At 35.1% G+C, this 17,559-nt stretch overlaps 1 protein-coding gene across 3 annotated transcripts in view; it reads right to left on the reverse strand.

The window, feature by feature from the left end:
* The window catches only part of ANO3 (anoctamin 3), a gene marked incomplete at both ends in the record, with an annotated part of 320,161 nt that overhangs the window by 74,363 nt on the left and 228,239 nt on the right, over positions 1 to 17,559 (reverse strand). For all 3 annotated transcript variants that reach the window (XM_080930913.1, XM_080930914.1, XM_080930912.1), the window contains 3 exons: positions 391 to 487; positions 12,473 to 12,607; positions 16,589 to 16,710. In XM_080930913.1, coding sequence (XP_080787039.1) covers positions 391 to 487; positions 12,473 to 12,607; positions 16,589 to 16,710 — 354 coding nt within the window. The remainder of the gene's footprint in view (positions 1 to 390; positions 488 to 12,472; positions 12,608 to 16,588; positions 16,711 to 17,559) is intronic.

Consider the following 17,559-nt stretch of genomic DNA (forward strand, 5'->3'; position numbering starts at 1 on the left):
TTTGGGAAATGTCATTACATTTCCTCTGTGCAACTAGAAATATTTCACTTAATAAATTCATGACAGATACAAATTGAACCATCAGTCATGAAAATAGTTATTTTGATAACATGACGCAGATGTAATGTCAAGTGGTTATTTGTGCCTGAGGTGTCAGTTATCAGTTATAATAACACAGAAAGAAAAAGATGTTAAAATAAAATATATTCTCATTTTTAATTGCAACACATTGATTTTTTTTCTCAGTTGTCAATGACACTAATAATGTTGAAATTTTTGAAGACAATTAATTTTGGCAAAAAAATCACAATATACTATCGAATATTTATTTCTCCTCTAATTCTTAGAAAATTGGGAACTTGGGTAGAGACAACAGTGGCCCCCACTCACCTTGGCATAGATGCAGCTGTCATTGAGCCTCTGCAGTGAACAGTTCTTGTCACACAAAGGGCACATGAAGACTTCAGTAGCTTTACAAATTTCTTGGCTTGAAAATCAAAGGAAACAAAATGTGAGCCCGTGTTTTATCCCCTACCAAACATAGTACTGGGAGGAGCAACGCAGAGGAACATGAAAGACATGGAAAACAATCAGGATAGATTTGGATGATGGCTTCCACATAAGTATCTTAGCATACTTCTGATAGAAAGGTTTTTTGTTTCTTTCTTAATTTTAGAAAACACTGCCAAAATAATGTAACTATAGGACATATATTAACTTGCATAATATGTTCTTTTAAAATAATGACATTTTGATCCATGGTTTTTCATGACAGAATTATCTTAGTTAGCACATCTCTGAAGTATTCAGTAATTTCACCATCTTAGAATAAGCCAATAGAGAGTCATGTCTGACTACTTTGACTTCTTGAGCCTACTAATATGTAAATCTATAACATATGCTTTAGTACATAACCTTATGCAGAATGTTCGCTAAGAATTAATGAATCACATTCTGTTGGTCTGTTTGTCTCTCTCTGCCTTTCTCGTATTTGTGTGTGTGTGTGTGTGTGTGTGTGTGTGTGTGTGAAAGAGAGAGAGAGAGAGAGAGAGAGAGAGAGAGAGAGAGAGAGAGAGAGAGAGAGAGAGAGAGAGAGAGGTGGGGAGAGACAGAGACAGAGACAGAGAGACAGAGAGCGAGAGCTCCTTGATAACCCTGTCATGAGAATATGACATAATCTCCATGTAAATATAATTTCAATTAGGATTTGATTTTTGTGAATTTACTGCTTTCATTGTATGTTCATTAAGTAATCAAATGTACATTGTAAATCACTTTATGATAGGATGAAGGAATCATTACCAACTTCCAAAAAGCTTTTTTTTTTTTAAAATCTACTCAGAGGTCACAAGAACCTCATTTTAGAATGTTTTGTTATTTTCTTTGACACCTACGGTCACTCCTAACTTTGCTTTTCTCTGATAAAATGTTTTTAAATAACCTGAATTTAAAATCTTGAAAAGAATTTAAAGGCTTTGGAAAACATGTTTTGAAATAAAACTGTTAATTTAAATTTAATTGACAAAGTTTGTGGAATATATTCTGCTTTAAAGAGTGTATTTGTCAAAACCAAAAAAAAAAAAAAATGTATATTTGAATGTGAGACTTTTACAACCCTAATTCAAAGTGGAGGTAAATATTAAGCAATAACATGCTGTATTGGCAGTGCTTCAAGTGAATGAAGAATTGATATGACTTGACCTGCTGAAACTTCACCAACCTCAGGCAATGGCAATGAGCTCTTCTTAGCACAGGAAATATGAGCCCATATTCAGCTTTCATGTTAGTTCAAGGTCATGCTCAAGATCATAGAGTTTGGAAGAATGCCACAGGAACATGAAGAATTTGCTGATTGTAGATCTAGGTAGTTCCGTTAATTATAATATAATTGAAACGGAGTCAAATTTATTTCAAATTGAGGAGAATCTTTCCACCAAACTGAGATATTAGTGATGCTAGCACACTGCTACTTCTTTCACATTTATTTTTCTAGTAATTTGTATGTTTATATGAAGTAGGAGTAAATGGTAAGATACACACCTTTTAGCAACAAAAGCAAGAGAACACAGTACATCCTTTCAGTTAGCCTACAACTTTGAAAAACAAGAAATTTTACTTAGTTCTTGCAGAAATTTTTAATTAGAATTGGATCTACATTAGCTCATTTGTATTTCACAAATGCCTTATAATTCAACCTACATTGCAATCGCATATAGTGTAAAAGTTTAGGGTTGTTTTGTAGTATACCAACTTTTTTTTACTTCTCCATGAGAGAAGGCCTTTAATAAGTTACCATATCTAAAATTTAAATCACAACAAGGGGTTTTATTTTACTGTCATAATCATAAATTTCAGTTTCCATAATTTTCTTAAAGTTTAATTTGATACATTGTATAAAAAATACTAAGCTTTTTGACTGGTTTTGAACTGGGATTCCAGACGTGTGCTATCATGCCTGTGAATCAATTATTACTGACTTTTAAAGTATTCGGTTCTCTCTCTCTCTCTCTCTCTCTCTCTCTCTCTCTCTCTCTCTCTCTCTCTTTCTCTCTCTCTCTCTCTCTCTCTCTCTGTGTGTGTGTGTGTGTGTGTGTGTGTCTATGTGTATGTGTCTGTGTGTGTGTGTGTGTGTGTGTGTGTGTGTGTGTATGTATGTGTATGCACATGATGCATATCAGAAGACACCTTATAGAATTGGTTCTCTCCTTCTCTATGTTGGGTTCCAGGCATGAACTCCAGTATTTATTTATGCTTGGCTCCCTTTACACACCAAACTGTTTCACCAGATTGAAAAACAAAAATAGTTTTTGACAAACTCCTCTTTCCTGGAATTGGGGAATTTTTGTATCACAGATTTATTTTACTTAACTTAACCTCTAGAGAACAGAGAAAGAGGTCCCATTGTGAATATGTCATTGCTTCTTTTCCAGAGCTTGACAATCTACACTGTCAATGAAACTTCGGTTTTCTTTATCTTGATAGTTACACTGAATTTGCAGAGTAGAGGCACATTTCAAAGAAATAACAATCACTGCCAATTAAAGAAAGAACATTGTTCAGTCCACTTGGGGGAAGATGTTTGAACTTACTGCTTTAGTGCTATGTTCCTGGTGATTCAATTCATGAAAAAACAGAGAACAAGAAGCATCTTCTGGGTGATGAACACATTGGAGCAAATGGGTGAAAAGTGAGAAATGGAATGGGAGGAATAACATTTTAACATGGACAAAGCATCAGTTTTAGACTTCGATATAAATGAGCAACTGTCAGTCAAAACCACCATAAGGATTAAGACTGAACTTTATTGTTTTTATTGAGAGGTTGAGGAGGTTGCTTGTGATTGAACCCAGGGCCTTGATTACATAAGTAAATGCTTTCTCACTGAGATTTATCTTCAGCCTAAACTGCTAGAATATTTTATAATAAAACTTAAAATAAATATCATTCAGGATATGGAAATACTGAAACTGTTGCATGTAATGAGTCTTAAATGCTAAGCTCTTCCAGGAAAAAGGGTAAAAATGCTTCACAAAGTTTTTAGTTCCTGCTTTTGAGACCCTTTTTCTCCTACTAGGTTGCCTTTTCCAAGTTTAATAAAAGAAAAAAATGCCTATTCTTATTGCAACTTATTGACATGCCTGATTTAGTTGAAATCCATGGCAGGTCTTCTGTTTTCTGAGGGGAAATGGAGCAGGAGAGGATCAGGTAGACAGGGGAGATGTGGAGGAGGTACTGGGAGAGAAATAGTGAGGGGAAACTCTTAGGAGGTAATATATGGGACAAGTATAAATAAAAAGAAGTTTTAAGTACTCTTATATGGTACCATATGATTCTGTAATCCCATCTCTGAATATATTACAAAAAGAAACAAAATCAGGATTTTCAGCTGATTTACTAAAAAAGCATTCAATTCTCACTTTACATGGCAACCAAAAGGCAGATACAAGGTTGGCATTTCTGTCTTCATCCTGTGTCTGTAATTTTTGGAAGGTACAGAGATAAATCATTGTCCTTAAGCTTGTCTTTTTAATTACCTTGAATTTCAAGCTGAACAAAGGTTCTCAGGACAGACCATTCCTTCAGTTATTTGTGAGGGTGAAACTGTACCTTCCATGATTAACCACTTAACAACTTACAGTAGCACCTCTTATGACAGACCAGCACTGGAATGGAGTTGACTTAGAGATGGAATAATTCTTGATCAGAATTGCTTACTTTTGTGTGCTGACCTTATTGCCTTCTATTTCAACCTATACTTCTCAGTCTTGTGAAGGTAAACTTGGAATCACCGAATCTCTTTATCTATTTCTCATCACACTGGGGTCATCATGTCTTTCCTTTTTCACCATTACTCTTTTTTTAGTTGATGGACTGAAGAAGAATAGTCAAGTCTCTGTGAAGGAGCTGCCAGAACCCAGGCTTTGGCTCTAATACCACATAATGCTCCAGTGCTCCCAACTTCTCTGAATTATTTTTTAAATGTGCCAAAGATATTTAAACAAAGCAAATTTTCATGCATCAATGAAAGGGTAAAGAAGATGGTATATATTACACATACATACAATATAATATTATTTAGCCTTAGAGAAGAAATTCTGTTCAATATGACAACATGGCTGAACCTAAAATGCATTTTAGATGGTCAACTAAGCCAAACAGAACAAGCACCTCATTATTTCACTTACGTGATGTATCTAGCACAGTTAAAGTCATACAACAATGGGGAGTTTATTTTTGGCTGTCTGAAGTGGCAGAAAAACCATGATGAGTATATTTGATGCTCAAAACCCATCAAGTTCACATTGCACAAGATGAATAAGTTACAGATGTCTGTATGACATTACATTCACAAATGAGTACTTTTATAAGATCAGTATAGCTTTCACACCACAAATAAATCATGTTTTAAAAAAATACTTTCATAGAGATAGGAAATCCATTAAAGGGCATACTCTGAACAAGTAATTTACTTCTATAGGTTTTCTGTTGTTGGTTTGTTTTTGTTTTTGATTGTTGCTGTTTCAAAAGAAGGTTGTTGACTGGGGTGTTTGTTAGGTGATAAGAGAATCTACCTAGTTCTCAACTAGAAGCTAAAAAATAGAAGAAGCAGTTATGGTTGAGGACAGTAATACAGAAGTAGCTTTTTGGCAAAGAGTCCTTTAACCCATAACAATATTTGTAAACCAGTTAGAACTGAACATACATACACTTCTTTTGATGTGCTGATGCCACTTTAGAATGTTCAGCAAGATTGTGGTTTAAGTCCTTTGATCTGCTCCTGCCAGCACCATGAATGGCAGGATACACTTAACTGTTTATTCATTTTTAATACTGTGGATTATCCTCTCTAAGGTGCTGATGTAAACACTTCCAGTAAAGTACGTGTATTGCATATATATCACATTAATATGTATACACAAAGAGATCTAAAATTCTAGTGCTATATCTTCCTACAGTAAACTGTTGGGCAGTTAAGAAAAAAGTTTTGCTGGGTACAATACTCTGGGCTGGTATTTGTGTTCATTTAGTCTGCAGAATATTTGTATAGCCCCTTCTGCATTTTACAGTATCCATTGAGAAGTCAAGTATTATTCTAACAGGTCTGCCTTAGATTTCAATCACAATCGATGACGAAACTGAGATGTTATATGAGCAAACCAAATTTATGCAATACCTATCTACAAATCCAACCCTATGGAAAGCATCATAGAAGGAAAACTAACCACACCAAAGACACAACAAGAAACAAACAATCAGAAACTAGAGGAGAAATTCACATGTGCACGAACACATACAACACAATAAAATACCAGGAATCAACAAGCCCTGCAAATTGATGTCACCTAATATCAATGGTTTCCATTCCCCAATAAAAATGACTTAGGGAATTTGAAATCAGTACCCATCCTTCTGTTGTATCCAGGAAAAATACCTTAATATCAAGGATAATGGGTCTAAGAAGAAAGCTTGTGCAGCCATTTTAATATTTGATAAAATAAATTTAAAATGGAAACTAATCAGAACAGAAAAATAAGCACATTGTATCTATGTACCAAACATATGGATATCCGAGTTCATGAAAGGAACACCACTACTACTTAAATCACATGTTAACTTTCATGCGCCAATAAGAGGAGACTTACATACCCCATTGTTACCAATAGACAGGTCATACAGACAGCAAGTAAACACATAAATCCTGGAGCTAACTGATGCTAGAAACCAAGTGGTCCTAACAGGTATTTATAGAACATTTCACCTAAACACAAAACAATATACCTATCTCTAAGCACCTCATAGAATTTTCTCCAAAACTGGTCACATACTTGGACATAAAGCAAGTCTTATCTGCTATATAAGAACATTAAAACAACATCAAGCATCCTATCAAACTACTATGGACTAAAACTGGTTACCATAAACAACAGAAATAACAGAGAGCTTACAAACTTAAAAGGTGCAAAATTCTTTACTGAATGAAAAATGGGTAAAAACAAATTCAAAGACATCCTAGAATTAGCTGAAAATGAATCTACAACATATGAATATCTAAACTTATCAGACACCATGAAGTTAGTTCTAAGACACAAGTTCACAGTATTGAGTGCATTCATTTTTTAAAGGAGAAATCATATAATAACATGTATTAACAGCACATATGAATGATCTATACCAAAATAAAAATCTCACAACAAAATGAGTCAAATTAAAGAACCCATATCAGAGCTGAAATCAATAAAATAAAAAGAAAAACAAAACCGATGCAATGAATCAATAGAACAAAAAAAAGTCAGTTCTTTGAGAAAGTCAGTAGATTGACAAACCCTATCCAAATTAAAGGGTAGAAAGGAAGTATTTTAATTAACAAGTTAAAAATAGAAAGGGGAACATAACAACTGATAATGACATCCAGAGAATCATAAGGACATGGTTCAATATCCTGTACATTAAAAACCTGTACTCCGCCAAGTTGGAAAGTCTAAAAGGACTAAATAATTTTCTTGATACATACTACTTAGCAAAGTTATATCATGATTAGATAAGCAATTCAAACAGATTTATAACTGCCAGAGAGATCAAAGTCATTTTTTAAAGTCTCCCTGCCCACCCCTAACAAAGGCCTATGACCAAATTGTTTTAGCACAGAATTTGTGACTCAAAGTAATTCTAATAAAATCTCTCACAAGACAAGGCAGTTCATTTTCTCCATGCATCTTCAATGTAGTGCTTGAAATCTTAGTTAAAGTAGTAAGACAACTGATGGAGATCAAGGGTATACAAAATTGAAAGGATGAAGTCAAAATATCTATATTTGCAGATATGATAATGTACACATATCATCCTCAAAGTTCCACCAAGGAAATTCTATAGCTGATAAACACTTTTAGCAAAGTAGCTTAACTAAAAATTAACTCATAAAATTAAAAATCAAAAATAGAGTGAGAAAAAATTTTAAAAAACAGTATTTTTCATACTAATATCAAATAATAAACTATCTTGGGGTAGCTTAAACAAAAAAAATTAAGAACTCACATGATAAAAACAAAACAAAACTCTTCTGGTTTCTACCTGTACCTGGAGCTGACCTGTACTCATATCCTTCTGAGAGAGAGAGCTGTACTTTCAGAAGAGCTGACACACCTGAGAGAACAGGAGAGACCACCCTGCTCAAATTACTTTCCCAAGAGGAACCTGCCCAGAGCACTCAGGACACTGGAACTGAGGAGCAGTCTGGAACAGGATTCTTCAGGTTTCTGTCTGTGCCTTGTGCTGACCCTGTGCCAAAGTTATTTTTACCAAGACCCTCCTGAAAGAGAACTGGTCCACCAGTAGCATTACAGGAAGGACAAGCCAATGTCAGAATCAGCAAGACCAGCTAACACCAGATGTAAGCAGATGGCAAGAGGCAAGTCCAAGAACTTAAGAGACAGAAACCAAGGTCGTGTGGCATCATTGGAACTCAGTTCCCCCTTAACAGCAAGTTCTGAATCAAACCTGAGGATAATAGGTATAGAAGAGAATAAAGATTTACAACTTAAAGGGCCAGTAAATATATTCAATAAAATTATAGAGAAATACCTTCCCTAACCTAAAGAAAGATATGCCCATAAACATGCAAGAAACCTACAGAACTTCAAACAGATTGGACCATAAAATAAATTCTTCATGTCATATAATAGTCAAAACAGCCAATGCACAAAACAAAGAAAGAATATTAAAAACAGCTTCTAGGAAAGCTAGAAGATCCTGGGCAGATATCATACAGATCCTAAGAGGCCATAAATGCCAGCCCAGGGTACTATATCCAGCAAAGCTTTCAATTAAAATTGATGAAAAAAAACCCAAGATATTACATGACCAAATCAAATTTATACATATCTTTCCACAAAGCCAGCTCTACAAAAAAATAATAGATGAAAAACTTCAACACAAGGAGGGAAACCAAACCCTAGGAGACATGACATGAAATTGAAGATCTCAGAACATGGAAAACTCTCCCTGCTCATGAATTGGAAGTATCAACATAGTAAAAATGTCTATCTTGCCAAAAAATAATTTACAGATTCGATGCAATCCCTATCAAAATTTCAACTCAATTCTTTATAGGGTTAAGAAGAGTAATTTGCAAGTTCATTTGGAATAACAACAACAACAAAACAATAAAAGAACTTCTGGGGAATTAGCATTCCTGACCTTAAGCTGCATTACAGAGCTATAGTCATAAAAACTGAATGGTATTAGTACAGAGAGAGATAGGTAGATCAATGGAATAGAATTGAAGATATAGAAATGAGCCTACATCTTGAAATGACAAACATTTCAGCTTCATATAAAAACACAAAATACCAAGTATATCTAAAACAATACTGCCTATTGAACGATGTCATATCCCTGCCTTCCAATTGTACTACAGAGCATCATAGTAAAATGAGCATGGTACTGACACAAAAATAAGGACAATGATCACAGCTAATTGACAACTGATTTTGATAAAGCAGCCAGAAACATACCCAGGAAAAAGGATCAGATTTTCAATAAGTGGTACTGGCAAAATTGTACATCTGCATGTAGAAGATTCCAAATACATCCATACCTAACACCCTACAATATTCAACTCCAAATAAATCAAAGCTTCCAACATAAAAGCAGATAGGTTGAAGTTGGTAGAACAGAATGTAAGGCCTAGCCTAGAATGTATAGGGACAGGCGTGATTATCTGAATAGAACACTGTTAGTACTAAAAACTAAGATCAGCACTTTTTAAAAGATCAGTAATGCAAGAATGGGAAGTACAGAAAAAAAACACTGTCATTCAAACCAAGGAGAAAGCCATAGAACAGGCAAAGATCTTCACCAACTCTTCATTTTGATAAAAGGCTAAAATTCAAAATATATAAAGAACACAAAAAAGTAAATATCATGAAAACAACTCAGTTACAAAATAGGGTATAGGCCTAAAGAGAGAATTCTCAATAAAGAATACTCACATAGTTGTGAAATACCTAAAGAAATATTCAGCATCCTTAGTCATGAGGAAACAAAAATCAAAATCTATTTGAGATGTCATCCTTAACCCATTATGGCTAAGATAAATAAATCAAATGACAAATCATGCTGAAGAGAATAGAAACGAAGGAGAATACTCATCTGTTGCTGGTGGGTGTGAAAAAGTGTACATCCATTATGAGAATCAGTGTGGGAGTTCCTTAGGAAGATGGAAATCTGCTTCATTATACAGCTATACCATTCCTAGGCATATATTCAAAGCATACTTCATTGTACTACAGAGATATGTATTCAATCATGTTCACTGCTAATCTACACATAATATCAGAAATTAGGGACAACCTAAATGTTTCCCAATAGATGAAAGGGTAAGGAAAATGTTATATATTTATATAATGGAATATTACTCAGCAATTATAAAAATGAAATAATGAAAACTATAGGTAAATAGATTGAACTATTAAAAAATCATCTTGAGTGAGATAACCCAGACCCAGAAGGACAAATATAGTATGTATTCGCTTATATGTGGATGCTAGCTGCTAAGTCAATGATAACCAAGTATAATCTGAAGAAACACAGAGGTTAGATATAATTTAAAGGACTAGGGGGAGAGACAGGAAATCGAAACAGAATGGATAGTAATAGATATATGTTGGTGGCTGACTAAAATAGGGGATTAAGTGGAGAGGAGAATTGATGATGGGGATTAAAAGAAGAATATGGGAAGAGACAGTTAAGAGTCATTTGAGGGGTAATATGGAAATTTATTACACATTTAAAGGCAATCTAAATGAAATACTCAAATAACTAGTTGGGGTGTATATATCTCTTGTCACCAAATGAACCTTCCAGTACTGGGATTAGATTATCAAATTATGTTGTTGGCAAAAGTGGTTTCACTGGAACCCCAAAACATCCTAGTCTGTTGCCAAGACTGTAGATTTCTTTTCACAATCTGACAGCAAAGCTTAATTGTTGACTACAATACCTACACATCTCACTGAATATGAAGAAACCAAGCTGATGCCTACATAGAAGTCTTTACCCCAATAAGGGTTCTTGGTACAGAAAGGTACTCACATGCTATCAAAGGAGGGACGTAAATAACATCCCAACCACAAAGTCCTTGGTCCACAATGTTGTCCTGTCTGCATATGCTAGAGCAATGTGGCTCAAAGCTGGTGGTAGTAACCAACCAATATCTGATTTGACATAAGGCTCATTCAATGAAGAACCCATACCTGACACTGCTTGGATGACCAAACACCTGAGATTAGCTAGCCCGGGGAAAAATAGTCTTGTTCTGAAAACAAAATAAGTCAACAATCAAATGACTTCTAATGATATTCTGCCATGCTCACAGATTAGTGTCATCATCGGAGAAACTTCTTCCTAGAGACAGATGGGAACAAATGCAAAGAGACCAAAACTGGACTATATGCAGAGTGAGAAACCTTGGAGCACTCAGATTGAAACGGAGTATCTCCATCAAATCTTTCTCGTTGGTTCACTGAGAACAATGTGGAAGAGGAGATGAAAAGATTGGAGGAGTTAAAGGGGATGGAAGTCCTTTAAAAAAAAAAAAGAGTGACCCTCTGTAGATCAGCAGGAGCAATCTTGTACCTTTTCTTGAAATTTTTACCTCGTTCCTCCTGTTTTTGCTTGTTTATTTCTTATTGTCTTATTATATTAGTTTTTGTTCTATCTTAATATATTATGTTATATTAGCCCTTAGAAGCCTGTTTATTCCCTAAGAGGAAGTAAGTGGATCAGACGGCATGGAGGTGGAGAGGAACATGGAGGAGTAAAGAGGGAAAACTGTAATTAAGACATGTGAGGGAAAAAAGTCAGTTTTCAGTAAAAGGCAAAAACAAGGACCAAACACATGCAAAGGAAATATGGCTGCATTTTGGTTGTCTATAGCTTGTAGATCCATAAGAAACAGATGCATACCTCCAGCTGTTTGTCATTTCACTACTTTGTAACAAACAAAAAGAATCTTAATAATACAGTAGAATGAATCAACCGGAAACAAAACTCAATCGCTTCCCTGCCTTCCCACGAAGACAACAGCCAGGACTCAACCATGTCTGGCACACGGAGTGGAAAATTTCAGCTTCAGAATTCTGAAAGTCAAGATATTCAGTGCTGCATATCTTGGTTTAGAATAGAAAGTCTAACAAGATCTTAATTATACTGTGACTGAAGTGGTGGTAACGTAACACCCAAAGGCACAGAATGAAAACTTTGTTGATGCCTTTAAAAAAAAACTTGTACTAAAGGTTAAAAAAAATACTTATTTCATATAAAAGAACTTCGATCCCTGCTGGTACCAAATGAACGGAAACAGTACATTTAATACCATTTTCCATAATCCCACTTTTTTGCATATTTCAAGTTTGTTTTGATTGGAAGCCAGAAGAAGGCATCAGATCCACAGGAGCTGCAGTTACATGTGATTGAATTATTCATGTCCTCTGAAAAGAGGAAGGCTGTTTGTTAACTCCTCTGCACCTACAGGGATTTTTTTTTTTTTTTGTATTTTGAATTTGATCATATAAATTCCATGTGAATTGGTCATACAGAGTTAAATTCAATGATGAAAAACTAATGCATTATTTTTAAAAGTAATTTTCCCATTTCTAATGTTATATCTCTCTATTTAAAAGATAATCACATTTTTAATATAAGAATGACTTGTCAAATCTCACTTTGATGATATTTTTAGATTATGGAATGCATACTGGAAAAAATAAATTTAGCAAAATGATAAGAACGCTTGGAACATATCCAAAAAGTTTGCACATAAAACTGTCAAAATGGCATTTGGCTAGATCTTCTGATAGCCTACAAACAAAACAGAACACATGCAGCAGCACTACCATTTACCCTCTCCATTCATAGGCATTTGCCCTTTCACAGAGTAGATTAAATACTTCGGACAAGTCTCCCCATAGCTTACCTTACTTGACTTTCATTCATTGTAACTAATCCATAGAAGAAAACACACAGGCCGACCACTGCAGCAGGAATCAGCATTCCAGTATACCATCCCAGCCAGGCAAAGTATAAGCCAATCTTCTCACCAAAGTACAGCCTGCACAGAAAGCCAGGCTTCAGTTTGAATGAACGTGATAGAAATGACCTGACAATCTCCAATACCATAAGCTGTGAGCATTTCAGAGGGAATCCAAGGCAGGTAGCCCAGGTGCTTGTTGGCAATACACTCCTGCCTCTTATACAAATCTCATTTTGACAATGTTTCTCAGTGAATCTCATTGTGACAATGTTTCTTGATGTTTCTCTATAAACTTTGTCAGCAACAGGAGTTCAACTTTCAACAGTATCTACTTCCATTCCAACTTTCTTAAAATTGTTTCCATATATCAAATCTTGCCTTTCTTCATGCTTCTAATAGTTTAGCTTTCTAGTCTCTAACAAAGCTATTTTTTGATAAATAAAAAAGAAAAAGCAATAAAGGATCATTTGTCCCTCTGATTGGATTTTTTTGCTTAGGGGAAAAGGATATGTTCTGGCAACCTGGTTTGACACGCTTATGCTCCAGTCTGCAGGGCTACATCTTACCTTGTCCACCAAAGCCCTATCCTGCTTGTCTAGCACGCTTTCTTTGATTATCACTGGTAACTAATTAAAATTAAAAGTCTTTCCTCCTGTAACTGGCATTGCTCTTTTCCTTTGCATTGCTTCTTCCAGGAAGTCTTTCCTGACTCACTGTCCAACCCTTGTAACGTGTGCTGCTCATGTTCCCATGCTGCTCTGAACCATGCCCCAATTACTGTCTTCAGTCATGGCGACTTCTAATAACTCTCCTTTATTTCTCAATTCCTCATCACCTCCAAGCAGGTTAAGCTTCTTGAAGGTTGATCTGTTCATTGTTTCACAAGCAGCTACTATTAGAAAAGTAAAACAAGCCAAAGGAATGATTACACATCATTAGTCTTCAGTTGATATGGGAGTGGCAGGGTAATTAATGAGGCAGGTCTAAGATCTACTCAACTGTTCTTCTTTTACTCCCTTCAGTGCTGGTCTCTAGACTCCCATAGTGTATAAAGAGCTGGCAGAAATAATTTTACATCTTGATTTTCCTACTACTGTGAGGTCTCCATTTTCTTTTCTTTTCTTTTTTTACTGGATACTCTGTATTTACATTTGAGATGTTATCCCTTTACCCATCCTGCTCCCATACCCCTCACTCTCCAGTTGCCTTCACACAGGTGCACTCCCTTCTGGCCCTGCTCTCTAACCCATGGCCTTGTCATTCCCCTGAACTGGGACAATGAGACCTCTCTGGAACAAAGCAGGTGGCTCAGTGATTAAGAGGTCTCCATTTTCTAAAACTGGTTACTTAACTTGCCCTCCCCATCCCACTCCAGCTATGGTGTTAAAGGTTGATGAATCACAGTGTTTGTTGCTAGGGAAAATATCATTTACTATTTGTCATTAACAGATCTTTATAACAATGGGGGAAATGGGATGCAGAGACATATCTGCCCACAACACACTAATACATTGACCTACATTTTGTGGAAGCTTAGCATAAGCGATAATATTAGACTAAAATAGGATCCAAGCCAAAGCAGATTTCAAAGTGTGTCAGGAGAGGAGAAAGCTAGCTGCAGACAAAGAAAGAGGGCTCAAAGTGAACTTGCTGTAGAACATTGGTATTTTTAACCATCTATAATACTTAATTTTTCCATAGAAGTCCACAAAATTCTGCAGAAGACTACTACAGCAGCTCCACTGTTGCTCACTGAGAGCATTTTCCTTTTATTAAAATTACCTTGTGACATTTCAGTTGATGATCTGTCACTTGCTGAAATAACTTTTATCTCAAAGGAAACCCTGGTATCTATGATTTTAAAAAATAACCATTTAATTCAACAACTTTCCTTTTTAACATGCAAGTCTCTCTGATACCTATTGTTAAAGTGCTTGGGAATGTCATAGCACTATTTTTGCAAGTGATCATATTTGAAAGTGCTTCTTTGGATTTCAAATAGTTTTCATGGTAAATTAAATTGAAACTAAATAAGCTGTTGTGATAAAGTACTTAAATCAACTTTAGAAGAGAAAAACAATATAAACACGTCTTGAGAAACAAGTGTTCATTAAAAATAAAGATGAATTGAAAGTCTTTTTTAAATACATCACATTAAGGCATTTCTTTCCTGAACATGACACCCAATATGCCTGTGGAAAACCCATCAGCTATGATGAAAAAACCCAACTGTCACATACCATTCTTCTCTCATTATAGAGAGGCAGGAAACTAATACCCATGAACAATATAACAACAAACAATTAAAAGTTCTGGAAAATTGTTCCTATTAAGAAATGTATACATTAGCTTTTGTAGTTTATTTGAATCTTCCACATCACTGTCTTAAGAACAATTAACTTCCTAAAGTGTATTATTTATTGAACTATTACATGTACTTCTTTATTATGTTATCTTTGCTGGTGTATCTTTCATGACACAACATTGCTTAGTTACTTTTTTTACTAACACGTTTTTCCAGGAGAATCACCTTTCTCTGTGAGCAATCAAACAGTAGTTGGATAATGAAATGTTAGTAAAAGAGACTCCAATTATTCAAAACATGCGATGGTTGCTTAAATTATCTGTCACAACAATAGTGATGCTGCTAATAGATCGCAATATTGACTCCCATTGAACGGTTCTCAAAACTCATCATCGTAGTGCCTAATAAATAGTTTTTGTGAGCCAGTGTACCTTACTCTATTGTATCCATAACTCTCCAAAACAATAACCTTTCTACCTGTATATGTTAGAATGATGGAATTTGTCATGTTTGACAAAATTAAGTATCCGTGTGATTCTTGATTATAGATATAATCAACTAATAACATTTGCACTGCATTCATCTTCTACTTATTTCACTTAATACCATATGGCCCACAGAGCTCTCCTCTGAACCGTTATCCACTCTTTTGAAAAATACTCACTTCCAGACAGGCTTGATGTTTTCAAGGTATATCTGGTAGGTGACTTCCTTTCTCTTGGGTCATGGTTAAACTTGTCTACAAGCTTTCCTCCTCATGTCACAGCTTGTATCTCGAATATCTTTCTCCAGTTAGACATTAGTTAATTCTGGCAAGTCCTTCCTCCTCTTGAATTTTTAATAACTGGTTTAATAGTTGCTTCTAGTTTTTACTACTCCTTGAGCATGTCATTACATGTTGGTTCTCAGGATTCTTTTGCCCATTTCTATATAGACTTCTTAACTGAATTCCCTTCAATCACCCCTTCAGTGTTCTACTTCCTGCTGACACAATGGGAGATACAAAGGTGAACTACTTCATATTTATAGTTTATAAAGTGATAAAATATCAACACATATAGCCTAGTAATATGAATGATTTTCTTTTACTCTATACAAATACATCTTTAGCTAGAGAGTCAGAAGTGTACTATGTATTCCATGCTTTCTATTATTATATGACTAAAATAAATTATGAAAATAAAATGTAAGTATCCCCAGGTTAACACTGAAGCCAGGCATAGTAATATATGCCTTTAATTTCAGCAGAGGCAGGTAGTGCTTGGCGATTGAAATCCAGCCTATTTTCCCGGCTGCCCTCATGGCTGTTTAGTGCTTCTTTTTGTTTTGATTTTGAAGGTAGACAATTGTTCTGGATCCACTGTAAAATGCTTACAATGAAGTTGGACAAAGAAATATCAGATGACTTGGAGGCAGGAGAAACACAACACCCAGAATCATTTTCTTTTCCCTCCTATTACGTAACTCTGTTTCCTTTGACTGTGTAATGATGTCATTTCTCCTCTGCTATTGAATAAACTAGTCATTTGATGCTGATAAAAACCTCTGATAGACATAAATGCTATTCACATCTACTCTAAAACTCTGTAGCCACTTCCACACATTGAGTTTGTTTCCCCTTGAAGAATCACGTAGTAGTTTCTTTTGTGCAGATTGTTTCTTAGCTGACTCCACTGTGATACCAAATAATTCCAAGGCTAGAAAATGACAAAAATCAGTTTGCTTCTGATTACTCACCAGCCCATCTTTTGTACCTGATTAAGTCCAGAGGCTGATGCTTGTACCACATTCCCCAGCGTGCCCAGCGCTCATACAACAGATGTCTGTTATTCTGAGGTCCATGGGTTTTGATGGGAAGGCTACTCTTGTAGGCTCCCTGCCACAGATACAATAACATCGATTGTTACTAGATTTTAAACTGAACGAATACTGGTGTTTCCCTAAGAAGATAATTTGCCAACTTAATGGAAATAATAGTAATTATATACTCAAGTATATAATAGTTATAGGAAAATAATGTTTTAGAAAATTTTCAATTAATTTTGGCCACTTTTATTTAAATAAATAGGTGTATATAGTTTACCCTTTGGAATTCAGGAATTTTAATTAAAAAATCACTATCAATGACAAAATTCTCATAATCTTTAACTAAGCAAATGGATATTCTGCTTTAATATGTGAACTAGATTTACAAAAGTTTTCCTTTAATTATAGCTGTAAAGAGAATAAATGTTTACTTAAAAGCCTGGTGTTATAACTTTGAAGTCACCTAGGTGTTTTATCCTGTGTTTCTAAAAATTTATATCTGATATTTCAAATTTTAAGTAGTCATAACTTTTATCAATGTTAATATGATATCCATCCAGTTGGGGAGTTCCTAATCACTGGGCCTGAGAACTTATGAAGCTTTTTTGACTCCTTGAGCTCTGGTTTGCAAGTGTCTTGAGACCGCAAGGAGATCACTTATGTGCATTTCGTCTCCATGTATTTAATAAAATGGAAAATTTAGGCAGGGAAGGGGCAAACCAGTGGTGTCCTTCTTAAAATATCCCAAGTATTTAAGATTTAATGATTAGAAGCTAAAGACAGGAAAGAAAAGAAGCTTGATTTTAAGTGTCGGATATCCACGGGAGAAAATATTTGCTTTTGGAACTAGATTGCTGTCTGCTTGATACTGAACGCTAGGATAAATAGCAACTTTGTCATTCTTTTGTAGTCACTGTTA

This window comes from Micromys minutus, assembly GCF_963924665.1.
Source record: "Micromys minutus genome assembly, chromosome: 17".
NCBI lineage: Eukaryota > Metazoa > Chordata > Mammalia > Rodentia > Muridae > Micromys > Micromys minutus.